General features: G+C 45.0%; 1 protein-coding gene across 3 annotated transcripts in view; it reads left to right on the plus strand.

The window, feature by feature from the left end:
* LOC105284248 (Down syndrome cell adhesion molecule-like protein Dscam2) overlaps positions 1-16,889 on the plus strand; it is a 144,530-nt gene that overhangs the window by 73,656 nt on the left and 53,985 nt on the right. For all 3 annotated transcript variants that reach the window (XM_011347612.3, XM_011347611.2, XM_011347610.2), the window contains exon 5: positions 12,077-12,226. In XM_011347612.3, coding sequence (XP_011345914.1) covers positions 12,077-12,226 — 150 coding nt within the window. The remainder of the gene's footprint in view (positions 1-12,076; positions 12,227-16,889) is intronic.

Consider the following 16,889-nt stretch of genomic DNA (forward strand, 5'->3'; position numbering starts at 1 on the left):
GGCCCTTTTCCTCTTCGCTCACATGAGTCATTCCGTCTGCATGAGCGTCAGACAGAACGCACATGAGTGTGCCACGCATTACGTCAGTCGGGTCAATATCCGGGGTTAATTAGAGTTTGAGGACGCGATTCGAGCGTCCACGTGTGCATACATCACGATGACGTGGTCGTTCTCCATTCGAGTCGCGCAAATGAATCGCGGTATTACGAAACGCCACGGTAGACGTCACGTGGAGAACAGCGGGAGGACTGGCGATAAAACGCAAAGCTCTGCACTGCGCGTTTCTCTTTCAGAAATGGCTTTTTTTTATGGCGTGCACCTTACGGCTAATATATTTAGATAGTTTCGCGTTCTCGTTCGCATGCCGACATTCCTTGGATTGAAACTCTGGAGTGAAACGTGCATTCGCCAGTAAAACTTTCGAAGCATCCGAAAGCGCGCCGCATATTTGCGATTGTTTTAAATTATCTTATTAAATGGGAAAGTTGCGATTTTAACACAACGCATCATCGTGAGTGGAAATAAATCTGCATCATATTACAATTTCGACAATTCGGATTAATTCTCTCATTGAGTTTTAGTATTCCCTTTTTATGATGGCACACAAAATGTTACAGAAATCAAATTGAAAAATAAAGCTGAAATTTTGAAGAAATTGAAATGGATATTAAAGCTATTTATTATTTCCAATTTGTGTAGCAGTATTCGAGGGTTTAATGTCGCGATGAATTGTAATCATTTATTCACGAATCTAAAGGTTGAGTAAATAAAAGCGTGGGCAGGTTTCTCGTCGAAACGGACGAAATTTGCCACGAATAAATTCAACCGCTTTCGCAATTTCGTCCCGAGGCCACCGAGAAGTCAAGCATCTGACATATCCCGCGGGAACTTTCCCAAATTCGTTTTCCTCGTGTCATAATGGGGACCATTGTGTCCCCGCCGCTCGTGCGAGATCTCCTGCCGACTTAGGAGAAGGTGGACGAGAAAAAAGAAGAGAACGACGACGACGACAACGATGATGGCGAAACGTGACGCATTGTTGTCGTCTTTCGATCGCGACTACGCGACTTTTCACGCCGCCACGTGCGTGCGTGGCATAAATGCGAAAATCACTCCTCTCGTTCCCCGTCTCGTCGAAAAATTTCGTCTGCGAATTCCCTCGCGATAAATTATTACCACGCCGAATAAACGGGCGAACTTTCTCGTGGCCCGACCGTGCTCGATGCGCGTGTACCGAAAGTTTTCCGAGTGATTCGTTTTCCATTTAGAGCACACCTCGGAGTCCCGCTTCTCCCAGGCCAGATTGGATTTTCCTCTCCAGGCTGCGCGAAACGCGAATCGCGTCTGATTTAATCCGAGGATTTGTCGCTCGCTCGACAGACGCAAGGAACGGGGACCGCTTATGAAGTTTAATCGTCTTCGGAGACAGTTGCGCGCTTGCACTCGTAACTGTTAAATTCACTCGTCGTAAGAGTAAACAGCTGGCTGTATTTTCGCGCGACACCATTTGGTACCAATGCAGACTTGTCTTGAAGTAAATGTGGGATATTTTTAAAAAAGACCTGCTAGCAATTTGCGAATCCTTTCTTAAGTGAAAACATACTGATTATTCGTGGCCGTTTCTATATTTAATATTTTGGTAAAGCTTATATCAAACGTCTCTCACCTATTTGTCGCCGTCAGTAGTTAAGCGAGCGAAATTCGCCTCAACGATCCTTTATATAAAGATACGATCCGAACATTTCAAACACAAATGATACTCGTGTGTAACATGCACATATCCGAACGAGAAGTCTGTTGCTGGTTCGAAAATCACTAAGATACTACACACACGTACGAATTTTTCTGACTCATCTGCGACATCGGAGTGTTTGCTCGTTACACAGAGTGCCTGAAAAGCACATATTGCCGAGCATCATTCTCCCGAAACGCACTCCGCCCGGTTATTAGTTTCATGTACGGCGTCGCCGCGAGCGACGACGCGTACGCGAGCATATCGGCGTTTCGGCGCCGGTCGACGTCAAGTGCCGTGAACGGCCAACCGGATGCAGCCAACTCCAACACGAAACCTTCCACCGCAATGCAAATTAGCTCGGGCTGCTTGTCTATGGAAGCGTCGAACTATCTCTCGGTGCACATCGTCCACTCTCTCCGCTGTCTCGCTCATTTGTTCTCGGTTTGCCATCTCGCAAGTGCGCATTCAGTAGTTGTGCAGCGTGAAGGGTCAGACCGAGCGGGAGATCCGCTTTCGCAACAGTTTCTTCGGATAAATATCGTGATGCACCGTCACGGAAATTGAATATTCGCCATCAGACGATTTCATAAACGTCGAAATTCATTATTTCGCTGGCGGCTTTTGCATATTTCTTGGACTGTTCTCTTTCTCTCTTCCTTTTTTTTTTGGTGTTCTGTCTATTCGTGTATTTGAACTTAAATTACCAAGTACACAGGATGTTTAACCGGAACGAAAATTTGCCAAAAGTGTTCGTCTTCGCGTGCACCGAAAGCACTTTCCGTTCCACATTACGGTGCACTTTCTTTTCCTCTACAAGCGCTGTCTTAAGCAGCTTTCCGTTTCTGCTGTTCGCTCTTGTGTATATTTCTCTTCGTTCATCATACTTACTTTCATGTTTGTCGAGCGATTATTCGCTGTAGCTTTGATGACAACTCGGATATTTTTGTCAAAAGCATCGTTCTGCAAATACAGATTTATTTCCGTATCTTCATGAAATTTGTTCCCTGCTCAAAAACAAAGAGAGACAGAAAAAGAGAAAAAGATTTATACGTATTTTATTTGACAAAATATAAATCTACAAAGACAAGTTATTTATAAAATATTTTCTGAATAAAACTATTTTTTTCTTTTATACGTGTATAATTATGTCCTTTTATATTCCATATCTTTCTCTTCTATCTGTAACATATTTTTAAATAAACGTATGCATATTATAAAGATCCACTCCAGCGCGGATGGAGCATCGTATACATATCTTTATAACAAGCTGAATCGGATAATTATTCTTCCTTTACCGGCTGTATGATACATCCCTTTGACAGGATAATACACGATATCATTGTACGCGGATAGTACGCGACGCCACAGCACCATCGATAAGCGTCGAAATTTTTCATGTGTAAGCTGATGGGAACGACACCCAACCCTTCTATATGAGAATATAAGCTGCGAGGGATGGCTGAATGATACGTATACTGATAACAGTCATGCTTTCACAGCTCCCCCGCGTTTCTGAGATCCCCTAGCGACTCGAGTAAAGCAAAAGTAATCATCTTGGGTTTTATCAGGGAGTGAGAGCTCGTGAATTTCTAAGGTCAACGTTGACTCTTTGCATGCGGGATGTTTAAACGAAACGGAACTGCAAAATCCATGAATAGTTTATCGAGTTTAATCTATAAATTTTAGCTGAGCGGGACGACATGCAGGTCGCGAATAATTCAAGCTTTGACCCGCGCGAGTGTTTTTCGATAATTGGCAGAAGTAATTGGAGTTAATTCGCGTTATTCTCTAAAGCGTTTTTCAAACGATGACGCACTCGCGCACTCGCGAAATGTTCCCTTCACACCGTTATCTATGTAATAACGTTGGCAAACTTCCGGCGCGCCATCCGGAAGTTTATCGCCGCCGCACGCGCGCGCTTGAAAAATTAATCCAACGAAACGCTATTTGACGACGTTCTCTCTGTTTTAACTCTCGTAAAGCGGAACTTCGCGTACTTTGTACCGGCGAACTTCCGCCGAAGTCACCCCGGCAATAAGTCTGCGGACGCGCCGCAGGCAAAGTGCTGCACTTATCGGCATTTCGCGAAGTCATGAAAGAAATAATTGTGCCCGCTTCGCATAAGCATGACGGGAAGTAGCTCGACGTTAGCACGGATGAACGATGTGCGATATTATTTTACTTGATTATCCATTCTGCGCCGGCAACGATCACAAATTGGTCTCGTTTAACCACTTGCGCCGGCAATTTGTCTTTTGGCAAATTTGGCGAGGAAAGCGCTGTTGTGTAAACGTAAATGTACAATCAACGACTGCGCGAACCGCTTTCTTACTACTTTTAAACTTGATACGTGGAAAACTTCGTGCTTTGATAAAGATCGCCGGAATAACGCGATTCACGCGAGCTCGAGCTCGATTTACCGCGGCGGCCGCGAGTGACGGACGACGCACGTGGGAACGCGTGGAGGCGAACTTTCCTTAAAATCTGCGGTTCCGCGTTACGTACACGACACTCCAGAGAGAATCCACTCTCGCGGCCGAAATAAATCCAGTGCGAGATATATTTCGGTAATAATCGACGTATACATAAATCAACCGTGCTCAGGCCGGGATCGCCATTACGCGGGAAAATTGTATCCTCCGTCTTCCTGCGTGCTCCCTCGCGCAACCCCCGGAATATTTTAACCCCGTAAAGCTCCGTGTTACGCGTTATTGAACGATTATCTACATGGTCGCATCGCCGGAACAATTCTCCAGAAAAAGCCAGCGGTCTAAACGGAGTGACTGTAAAATTATCGTAAACTCTTTTACTGAATTGATCTGAATTGTCGGAATTTCTGATTCCTCAACAATATCGGAAATTTTCGAATCGCAACCCTCGATAGGTGAAATGGTCAGTCAGCCTGGCTTATCTTGAGATCTAGGTCAACTAATATCGAGTTACCAACGGAAATTGTCAGATTAGGATTTTAACAGCGGTCCATAATTAGCCGTTCCGGTTATCATAACATCTCTCCCCGTATATGTCATAATGTAATTTCCCTTATCACATGCAATGTCGCGTCTACGCGTATCCACGTCCGATCGCATGTTGCACGTCTTTTACGAGCGAACTTTGCACCGCGGTGACGTCTACGGTCATACACAGAAACAGTAAAATGAAATTACGTCGGCAGCTGCGCTCTACTCACATGCAATGTCTTGGTTTTAAATTACGATGTAAAGAAAGCGGACGTCACCGAAACTGCTCGAGTGAAACGTGGATACGCGCGAACGTAATTTTGCCGATGAATTGCGAGAATATACACGACTATTAAACCTGCATTTAGGCTGATTAACGCGCAACAGAACAGTATCGATTCCGCGTGATGTATCGAATGGACACATTACGATTTTAGGTGCATTACCGTGGAACAATACGTTCCGTGCACTTATGTGCGATCGCATGGAAAGTGTACCAAGTTTCGAAACAAATATCCCCCTTGTTTCACTTCTCCGATCGAAGAAACTCTGCTAAAACTGATCCTAAAATATACGACTAATTTATTATGCGTGCGGAATCAAGCAGCGTTACGCGCAAAGCAGAAGACGTAATAGCCATTAGCCGGCATTATCTCGTCGGATAGTAGAATGCAACGCAAATGGCCGTGAGTTCTGATATACTTGTCGATTAAACCTGCATTTAGGCTGATTAACGCGCAACAGAACAGTATCGACTCCGCGTGATGTATCGAATGGACACATTACGATTTTAGGTGCATTATCGTGGAACAATACGTCCCGTGCACTTATGTGCGATCGCATGGAAAGTGTCCAAGTTTCGAAACAAATATCCTCCTTATTTCACCTCTCCGATCGAAGAAACTCTGTTAAAATTGATCCCGAAATATACGACTGACGGTTCCTCCTATAATCCATTTTAATTCTGCTCGGGGCCGAAATTTCCAAGCGCACTGGAAGTTCCTCTCGTTTGCATTTTCGAGCTTGCGCCAATCTCTCAAAAGATTCGTCGTAATATCTCGCTATTAGCGTAGCTAGTATAATTTTCATGAACAAAACCTCCTCCGGGTGCTTGCACTCCGTGAATCGCCGAGAAATCGTTGCGAAAGGGGTACTATTCTCGGATGCATGTTTCGATGCGCGCGTGTCGCTAATCCGTAGATTGGAAAAAGCGCGCGTTCGTGCATTCGTGCGTACGTCGTTTTCATGGTGGCGTCGCGTTTTCATTGCGACGCGGTGTGTCGATTCGGCGCGTTCGCCATCCGGAGGATTCCGATGCTCTCACTGCGCTGATTAGATCGTCGGCGGCTTTTTTCCTCCTGTCGTCGCGTATATGCGCCGGCGATCTTTCGACCGCTATGCGATTCGCTATGCGCCCGCACACCCGCTTTCGCATCCACTCAGCCGTATTATTTCGCGTGCACACGCGAAAATATTCGCGCTGTGCGGTGGTCTGTATGTATCCGTGTGCGAACGCTGGATGGACCGCCGCTGTGGCTCCATCAGCCAAATAGACGATGGATGCTGGGCGTATCGCGTGCCCGTGGTTCGTCACGATCCGCGGGCTCTCTCGACCACGGTCCATTACTCTTATTAGCGCGAAATGGCAAATCCGCGCATGAATCCCGTGGATGTAGCAAATTTCCCAGCAAACGGATTCCGATGTAACGAAGATTCGCTTCTCTTTTTAGACTTTGGTCTTTCAGCAGCGGCAACTTCCCCCACGCCGTTAATTTAATTAATATTGGTCGCGAGCATTCTATTGTGTCTATACGTGATCCTGATAAGTGATTTGATAAGTTACGGTGAAATCACGGCGGGTATTTTGCAAACCTGCGATAGAAACGTCTTGTTTTGTTGTTTGACCAAACAGTGGAATAATATGGAGAATATGTAGTTGCATAAGTATTGTAAATATTAGATTTGTATAATCTTTATTGGTTTACAGAATCTTTCAATTATTTAAAATGCGAAAAGCTCGAATGTTTTATTAAGAGGATATATGTCGAGCAAAATTCACCCTTATATTCTTCGGGAGGTAACCATAGAGAACAATTATCCGGACTACCGTACGATTCGTAAGGGTGATCCGCGACGCGTGGTCTACCGATTACGAGCGCTGCTTGGGTTAGACAGGAAGGAAATAGAAATCCCGAACTCATATCCAATACTTCCACCCGTTTCAGAATCATAATCTAATATTTTGTTGTAATCTGCACCCTCCATCCCAGGGTAAATTACTTGAATGTATTGACCCGAACAAAATACAATATTTTTTATACATTATTTATTCATGGGATTAATCCTACGCGCCGAATGGACTAATAGTTTATGTGCGCCTTTGGTCAGCCACGATATGAGCATTTTTATCGTGTTTTCTTTGCAATCGATAAATTTCATCTGCGCGTGGATAATAAAACAATGTATCCTCTTCTTGCTACAGATAAATTACGGAGATTTTTAAAAATATTTGAACATTAACACAACTATCTGACTATTAAAAAAGTCTCATAAATAACATATAATCAAACATAGCTTACGCCCATATACACAAAAATCTCAATATATTTATATTTCCTCGTGCAAAATGTAAAAATAAAACTAATTAAAAGCATGTGCTGCATTTAACCAAGCCTTCATAGAAACAAACTACAATAATACATATACAATAACTACAATAAGAGGAACGCAATTTTACGTTATTAAATACTAAAAACGTTAAAATGTCGCAAAATCAAAAATATCATGAATGCAACGGACGTGTATCAACGCATATTTTTGAGAAATATTTTTATCGATCGGCCACAGCTGTCGGCCGATTGTCAGCAGGCTCCAAATAAATTCTGAGAGCACTATATAATGCGCGGCTCGCACCCCGCCTAAGTATGCCAACTATTCCACGCCGCATGATGGTATATGGTCCCCGCGTAATCATTCCGGGGGCGGCGCACAATGAGCGAACAAAACACCGAAGAATCCCTCGCGCTCGAGTTATTTTTATTAGGATCGATTCATTGCTCCCCTCGTGCCTCTCTGTTGCCCATCCATTTCCACTTGCCGCCCCCGTTGGTTCCTCGCGCAGCAATACGGTCGGCATTTATCGTCGTATGCAGTCGGCGGCGTCGGCCGCCGGTATGCACCCCCATTGCATCGCTCGAGTCGACCTTAAGGTAACTAGACTTACGTGCATTCCTGCTCGCATCCCCCTCACCCGGGCTCACCATAGCCGACGCATTTCAGCGGCTGGAATTCCGCGCAATTTCCCCCGGAATAAAATGCACACGCGCGCGGCAGCGGCGCCAGGACGCGAGGACGAAATATTGACACCGCCGGCGTGTGGATGCGGCGGTCCGCATCGAGCGGACTCGCGGAACGGAAAATGTATTCCGTTTTATACATCGTAGACGCGCGAGCGGACGCGAGCAGGAGAAAGAACGTGCCGGAAGAGAGAAAGAGAGAGAGGCAGGAATAGAATGGCGATGGATGCCAGAGACAGAGAGTGCACACGAGATATTTTCGCACGATGCATTTTCCATGGAGTCACGCGCTTACGAGCGCGGAAAACGCACGTACATTTCGACCCGCGGGCACGCTCGCGGAAAAATTTGGATAATCGCGGACACCGCCGCGATGACTTTTCAGCACGGAGAAACGAGTGGATCTGCTTGTGGATTCTTGAATTTCTCGACTTGGCGCGGTCAAGACGCTACCTTAGCATATATGATGAACATGCGTCGCGAGTGCGGGATCAGCGTCGTATCATCAAAGCGCATTTCTTAAGGAACACATGGTTGTCTTCTTGAAAATTTTACCAGAGGACTGTCTCCGGTTTTGTTCAGCGTAGAAATTCAAAGTGGAGTAGCTGAAGCGGTAACTGAGTGGAGTAGTTTGAAGGATACGGATGAATAACGAAATAACGAAATTTATCTTGTATTACGTGTGAGATAAAAATCGCACGATGCTTTTACGTGGACGATGGATAAAGCCGCATCGGTGTCGCGGATGTATACTGAGAAAATATATCGTCTGCATGTGGAGCGACTCCGCGTGCGCAGGAAAATGCAGGAAATTATACATGCATGCGAGGAAAAAGCGACATCGCGAATAACATTTTATTCATCGCGGATAAAGTGCGCGTGTCGAAAACTCTGCGCGCCTTGTTTATCGGTGGAATTAAAACTTTCCGATAACGAAGTGCCTCGTGTTACTCGGCCCGATTAATCGGCATAATGCGGCAGATGAAGAGCGCGGAATCGCCGAAGCGAAGGAATGAAGTGCTCGTTACTGCGATCATCGTTTCGCAAAAATAACTGGAAGCGCGCCGGAGAGCTTTCGAAGGACTACGCGCCCCCGGCCGCGTAGACCCATTAAATTCCCACGGGGTTTGATTAACGTTCATTGAACGTCGCGTTGCACAGAGCAACGTCGGCATCGGGCAACCTGAATCCAACTCCGACGCTTTCTATCGAGCGACCGCGTCTGACAGGAAATTAATTCATTATTCAATCTCTGGCGTCGCGATGCACCGCATCGTGCCGCGTAATTTCTTCGGTCGCTCGTGAATGCGCATCCACGACCAATTAACCGGAATTTTGCAGTATTTTGATTAATTAGGTTTAATATAGCGCGCACGTGTGTAATTACGTGTTATTGACGCGATCGCTATTGCCGCGCGTGTAATTTGCGATGCTCTCTGTAGAGAATTCGATAACAAACATATTTCGAACGGTTTAGAATCTCCCGGTGCGGAAATTTTGCGCGTACTGTTAATTCGCTGTAAACACTCGCACTAAAATGCAGATTTTATTACAAAAGTTTATTGCCTCGCACGAAACGCGATTATGAGGTAACGCTTCGAATGCAAAAAGTTATCGGAAAGTAATAATCTTATATATTCAATGCGCGATTTCTGTGCATGCGGATTATACGGTTGCGTCGAGCATAGTAGTGCAAGTTAATAATAATGTACGCTCGAATGCTTTTCGCGTGCATTTTTCGCATTATTGATCTGAACAACGAGGCATTAATTGTTCGTACATTTTGCCGCATGCGCTCGCACGTGCGCGCCATTTATTTATTAAATATAATGAATAGTGAGATTGATGGGATGCATTTCCATATCGCGTGCATTTTGTTTTCCCTGCGTACCATTAATTATACATTCGATGAAATATTCATTAATGCAGTAAAGTGAGACGGAATTTTGTTTCTTATGTATACAGGGTGATTCGTATAAAGTGACCGATTTAATTATTAGTGAAATTTGAAGACATATGAAAAAAGAGTTTATACCGATATGTTCAGTACAAAGGGGGACACCATATAACGGATACGATTATTTTATGAGTGGAGGCGTTGAGGACATTTCAAAGTCAACTTCTTTTTTTTAATGGGATGCTGTATTTTTTATTTTATAGGATAGTAGCCCTTTTTAATATAAATTTAATGATACATTACATAAAAACATTCAAGGTCAATCAAGGCCAAAAATACATGATAAAATAAAATTCAAATGTATGATCTGTATATCCGTCTGTCGTTCGCTTTGGCTCTCAGTATGTCTAGGTCTATGTTTATGAGCTGTGTTTTCTTTGGAAACTGCTATCATAATGTCATTATTACGAAGATTGTAAGGACAAGTGATGCTTACAAACGTTGTGAGTGCCAAAGCGAACGCAGCCTTAGTATGAGATTAGTCGTAGCACTGAACGTAATGGCTAATTACAATAATTCACAAATTGTAGACATTTTGATAACTTTTGGTGAATGTGGAAAAAATGCAGCTGAAACTGTAAGAGTATTAAATGAACGATATCCAGATCGACATAGACATAGTGCCCGTTCAATATTACGGATTATATCACGAGCAAGACAATTCATCTGTGTCGTCGAGTTCAAGGTCAAAACTGTGAACATTTATTGTGAAGAACAGAAATACAGATCATACATTTGAATTTTATTTTATCATGTATTTTTGGCCTTGATTGACCTTGAATGTTTTTATGTAATGTATCATTAAATTTATATTAAAAAGGGCTACTATCCTATAAAATAAAAAATACAGCATCCCATTAAAAAAAAGAAGTTGACTTTGAAATGTCCTCAACGCCTCCACTCATAAAATAATCGTATCCGTTATATGGTGTCCCCCTTTGTACTGAACATATCGGTATAAACTCTTTTTTCATATGTCTTCAAATTTCACTAATAATTAAATCGGTCACTTTATACGAATCACCCTGTATAGTCCATATCGAGAATAACGTAAATGGCTTATAATGTTTGCATTCATGTTTGATAATAGACATGTCACGAAACGTAATCACGAATAACGCGATATCTGTCTCTTTTCTGTGCGAGCTGCAACATTATCGCGCACTGATGCGGAGATTAAACGATCCGTCTCTAACCATCAGTTGTTTTAGCTTCATCCTCCGGGATATAACGAGAGGCATGAGCGCGTGCAACAGTGATCACCACTGGAATTCACTCGAGAAGCGCTAATCTTTTTTTTTCCTTTTCCTATTTTTTTCTTTTATAACCCGACACCCACCGTTTTAAGCCACTGAGTTCGCCGGCGGGCACGCTCTCGCCGGTCATGCTCGAATTTTTACGCGTATCGATTCTCCACTCGTGCCGATATTCCTCTTTTTTTTGCACATTGGCCGCTGATCGTTCGTTTTACACGGACTCGCTTAAACGGAAACGTCTGCCAGTCGCGAATCACTTTTTCCCGGTTACTATTGTTTCTCGCGGCGCGATTTTCATAGCCGCGCGCCCTCCGCCCGCGCTCTTTTCCATTAAAGAAATTTCCATATTAATGGAAGCTCGACGAAGACGACAGCCGCGAATATAAGAATGACAGAGCGACTCGTTGAGTCGATGAAAAACGCCAAGTGTCATACCAAGTGTTTTGTGAAGCTCATATTTTCCTTGCGCTCTTTTTAGAAGAGTAGATTGGAATAGATTAGAAAATCAATTTTTTTTATGGAGACATTTCAGGTTTGCACATTACTATCAGTTTTTGCTCTTGGATAATCTTTTTTTAGAAATTCGTTTTTAAGAAAATTTTATACAAACTGTTTACTGTGGTAATTTAAGAACGTTATATTCCGTTACACAAGAGATATTTGTAATCGCAAAACCGATAAAACGCCACATTTAACTGATTAATTTTCGATAACACATCGCTATGTCAGTTGCATTTTTACCTTTTAAAAAGACATTCTAAAAAGAGGTATTTGCAACCTCCAAAACTGTACTGCTGCAATATGACGCTAACAATGCAGTGCATGCCTTTATCGAGCGATATCGCTGACACGGTTGCTGTTTCTGTCCGCAGGCGGGAAGTACCACATGCTGCCCACCGGAGAGCTGCTCGTCTTCTCGGTGACTTCCGCCGATTCCCACTCGAACTACCGGTGCCGTACCGTGCACCACGTCACCGGTGATACCGTGGAAAGTTCCTCGCAAGCCAGGCTTGTGGTTACCGGTAAGTTCCTGCCGGAACGTACACACGTCTGCCGGGTCTTTTCAAGTGGAATTCGGGGATCCACGAGTGCTCTCCATGTCACGCCAGCGCCGAAAGCTCCGACGAGGAAAGGAAATTTCAGAGTTAACGATAACCATACTAAAAGCACGGCTATCTGAATAATAACGAGTTACGAGGTTTAACGGTGCCGTAATTAACGCGTCATAATGATAATTATTTTCAGAGAAAAATCTGAAACGTCTATTATAAAAGAAGTTCCTCTCTAATTTGGTAGAAATTTCATCTCTCTTATTTTTTAATATAATTCCAGAATATTATTGGAATCTTCTATTAAATAGAGTTTTACGAATAACGCAGTGTTTCAATGCGGTTCAATGTTTCGCGTTACATTTTCGCTTTCTCGTATCGAGCGTGTGTTCGCTCAAGGGAACTTGAATCGAGAACTCTTCCAGCACCTCGGAAATAGTAAGAAAATAGTAACGGCGCGTGCACACCCCTCGGCAACGTGCTTGGTCCATGCATAAATATTTCCTCAGCTGCCTCTTACGTGGTGGCGGCTAATCTCTCACGCCCGTTGCGTTTCGCGCAAAATTCTCGGGCGAGACTCCGCCGTGACTTGGTAATTGCGATCCATAGTCGCGTACGTGAGCGACTGTTCATCCATAGCATTTCTCGGGGACGGCCGACCGCGGGAGATCCTCGCATCTACGTTTTATGCATCTACTTAGACACGAGCATTTATACAGGCCGTTCCCTCGACGCGTGACCTTTTGCATAGCGAATCATGATGCATTGTTGGCCGCGTGCACCTCCGCTTCCTATTCGCGGCCTCGAGCCGGCAGCCAAACCACCTTCGCCGCACGTGGTGCTTTCTTCATGAATAAATCATAAGTGTCCGAAATGCTAACGGCTGAAACGGTCGGTCGAGCCGATATTTCCGCCGAGCAAAATGCACCGACACCGCGTTCCGAATATGCTCGGTGCTCAAAAGGGTAACGACAGCGGCAAAGGGGTAACAACACGTTCTTGTGAATCGTTCGTGTTTGAAAGAAGAAAATTCGCGGTGCAAAGTTACGAGACAGTTTATGGGAGGCTTTCTGTCAACAACATATGTATAGACTGAAGACATTGCGTTTCATATATTATATTTAATTTATTATATTGATATAATAATAAAAATTGAAAGAAATCATACAATAAAATTCATGGTTGACAATGAGCTCCCCTCTCTGCGCGAGGTCGACTTAGGCCTGTTGAATTATTTTAATCGATAATTGCAATATGCAGAATATATTCATATGGAAATCCGGAATCTGTCCTTTTACAATGGATATTATTGGTAATCATTATCGAACAATTGCATCCAGCTGATTAAATTTAGACAGCAGCATACACAATCGTGAGTAATTGTTTACGAGTTTAATACAGAATATTTAGGACAATTCGATGGACACGTCCGAGTGTATGACGGCGAAATGCACGTTGAAAAAAATACCTTCAACGATGACTCGCCTAATGTTCAGTGGCACGAAATAACGGCTTTCGCGTCAAAATAATTAATCAGCTTTGCGAGGCTGCAAAGAAAATGCATCTTTTTCAGAAGTGGATAGTTCGGAGAGGCGGCACAAAGAGCCGTTGACGATCTTGTCACGGGAAACTCGGGGTAGTTTCGCGAGACGTGCAGACGATCTTGTCACGAGAACTCGCTAGTTTCGTCGGCGCGCACTTCCGAGCGCGGCCGAGAGATGCTGACTGATAAGGCATAAAATGGGTCGAACGCGGATGAGACCGCGGAACAATGGGGGGCTAATGATGAGAGAGCAGCATCTTGTCTATTTCGATCGTCCGCGCCTCAAACCGATAAGGTAACGAGGGTAGTGTCGGACGAGCATATTGTTCCCTTCCTGTCGACGCCGCTCGCCGCTAAATTAATCTTCATGCACCTAGTGCGCGAGATATCGCGAAAACACAACCCTCGGAAAATTTCAAGGATGCAAGAAACGCTACCGTCACGATTTTCCATGATTAAACGGATTATTCGCTCGCTCTGTAAAATGATGTGTCTTTGGGGACACGAGATGTGGACGTTGATACGCCACTAATTAAGGGATGAAATTAATGCGTTTAATTAGACGAATTTTAGGCGCGCGAGATGTTTGTTGTTAGATTCGCTCATTAGAGCCCTCATTACTGAAATCTAGCTGCAGATCAGTCAGCGACAGCTTAATGCATATTTCCCGTTAAAAATTCCCGTGAAAAATAAGCTTTCCGCAAGCGCTTATGTCCGCCTTTACTGAAAAATTGGTGACAGATCGACGGCATCGCGACGAAAAAGTGCGCTTTCGGTCGCGCTTTTGTCGAGTCAGTGTCTTGTTTCTGCGGCTCGGAGTTTCGCTGCACCTTTTTGCTATCACCTACGCCGCCATTATCCACCTCCCGTATTTTTCGCGACCTTTCGCCGGTCCACCCTCTTCCCCGCCACTGCTGGCTTCCCGTGCCAGCGACACGGAGTTATAACACTTCGCCGTCGCATTTTAGGGAAGCGCGGCCTTTTAGGCGAAGTGGTAGCATCCATTAAAAAAATAAAGTGAGGTGCAGCTGTACGAATCGTCGGCCGTTAAAAACTAAAATTTTCAAAGCCAAGGCAGAACGGACGAAGGAAAGGCAGGCGGGGGAGGGAAGCTGTCACCCCTAATGTGTCCATCGATCGCGACGGATATCGGATATCTCTTTACCATTTTTAAGCTCGCATTGCTCTTAAACGCCGGAAAATTGGTTCGGTGAAGTTATTCGAGTAATCGAGTGTGCTTGCGGAACGATTGTTTACCAAACAGATGGATGGAATTTAATATCCAACCACCCTCGATATCCGATACTTTACAATGCTTACTAGCTCGGCTTTCGCAGCACGGGGATATTTGCTATGTAGTATCGTTATGTAGAAAAAAATCCACACGTGATAAAGTCGCGAGATCTCGTTTGCGCAAAGAAATAGCAAGATAAATATACCGGTGCAGTTTGAAATCGATTTAAAACGTAGTAAAAACGAATTTTGGGAGTTTAACGAGGTGCCACAAGAATTTCAATTCTGCCTCTTGCCGCAGTGATGTAACGCGGTTAACGTGGAATTTTCCCAGGTTTTCAATCGCCGGGATGATTCATGATCTATGCGCGACCAACCGAGAAGGATACGTGACGCTCAATTTAACGCGACTCGCAAAAATTCTCGCCCGGGAGAACAATTTGGCACTCGGGAGCGCCGCGTTAATTAAGATCACTGGAATTTCTCCAGCGCCGCTCTCAGTTCGATCTTCGGACGGCGGCGCCGCGTCCGAAAAACCGTGCTCGGACCACTTTTTTTCCGTCGAAAACGCAGAACGTCGTGAGGATCGCCAGAATTCCGAAGTGCACCGAGAGCTAAATTTACGACGGGAACTCGTTAAGCAGACGAGGCGTGCGGTGTCTCGTGCGGAAGAAAATGGCAGCCCCGGGGATGGCGGGTACCTAACTGTCGCCGATAGTGGCGCGCTCGATCTCGTCGAAAGTTCGTTCAGCGAGAGATAGAGCGGGACTCATATCGAGATGGTCGGCGGCTCCTTTATGGCAACGATTGGCGTCGCGGTGGAACAAGTCGAGGACAGGTCGGAGCGGTCCTGTTAAACCGAGCGTTAAATTAGTTCGACGGCCGAATAGTTTCCCGGTGAGTTTAGCATCTTCGCCGCCGAGGTGATCTCTCGTGGGCGTCTTTTTGCGTGGATAGAAAGAGAGAGATAGTTAGGAGGAGACAGAGGAGGAACAGAGAGAGAGAAAGGCAGAGAAACTCTCGGTCGTGCGACGCCGGATCGACGCTTTACCCGAACTCGGGGGCTCGCAGAGACACCAGCCAAAATCCCGAGGTGCAATTCACATTGCGGTTCCGAACAGCCCGCCGCCGGGTACGCGAAACTTGCGCGATTCCCTTTTATTTACGAGCGCGCGGAACATCCTCCCGAAAAATTCCGCCAGCCAAATAAGCGCGTTCGAAACCGACGAGCTCCTCAGAACGCAAGTTCCGTGCGGGTCCATGTTGTCGGGCTCAAAAACTCGACGCGGACGAGCGGAGCGGAAAAATTTATGTCTTGTTGACTCGATGAATCATGAAATTAAGATATGTCTCACTCGCGCAGGTTGCAATTCGTTAAAATTTCGCCTGTAAACTTTCCGTTCGGAGACGCGGTTTTGTCGACAATCCGGCAAACAAATAGCAGATGGAGAATGCTTTGCAAGAATGGTTTCCTTCCTGTAAGCACCGTTTTGCATTCGGACGACCGAGATACCTTTCTCGAGTTTTAATGAAATTTTTTCCTTAAATCCACGCGCGTAATCCTGCGGACTTAAACGCGCTATTGAAAGAAATCTTCATTACGTTTCGTAGTTGACGGCGCACCCTGCTTTTTACGTTCGCCATACCGTCGTCGGGGTTGTAAAAGGGCGCGGTATCGCCGTGCACCGGCGTCCGTCTGTCGGTCGGCGCGAATTCCATCGAGTTGCGACTTCCCAACTTCCGGCTAATTAAACTTTCGTTGCACGATATTAAATTCTGCCGATGTTGCCCTCGAAACGCGATGAATCGAGAGCACCGCCTCTTCATCGTGCGCTTTGCTGCCGTTCGCCTTCCCCCCCC

Source organism: Ooceraea biroi, chromosome 12 (genome assembly GCF_003672135.1).
Source record: "Ooceraea biroi isolate clonal line C1 chromosome 12, Obir_v5.4, whole genome shotgun sequence".
Classification (NCBI taxonomy): domain Eukaryota; kingdom Metazoa; phylum Arthropoda; class Insecta; order Hymenoptera; family Formicidae; genus Ooceraea; species Ooceraea biroi.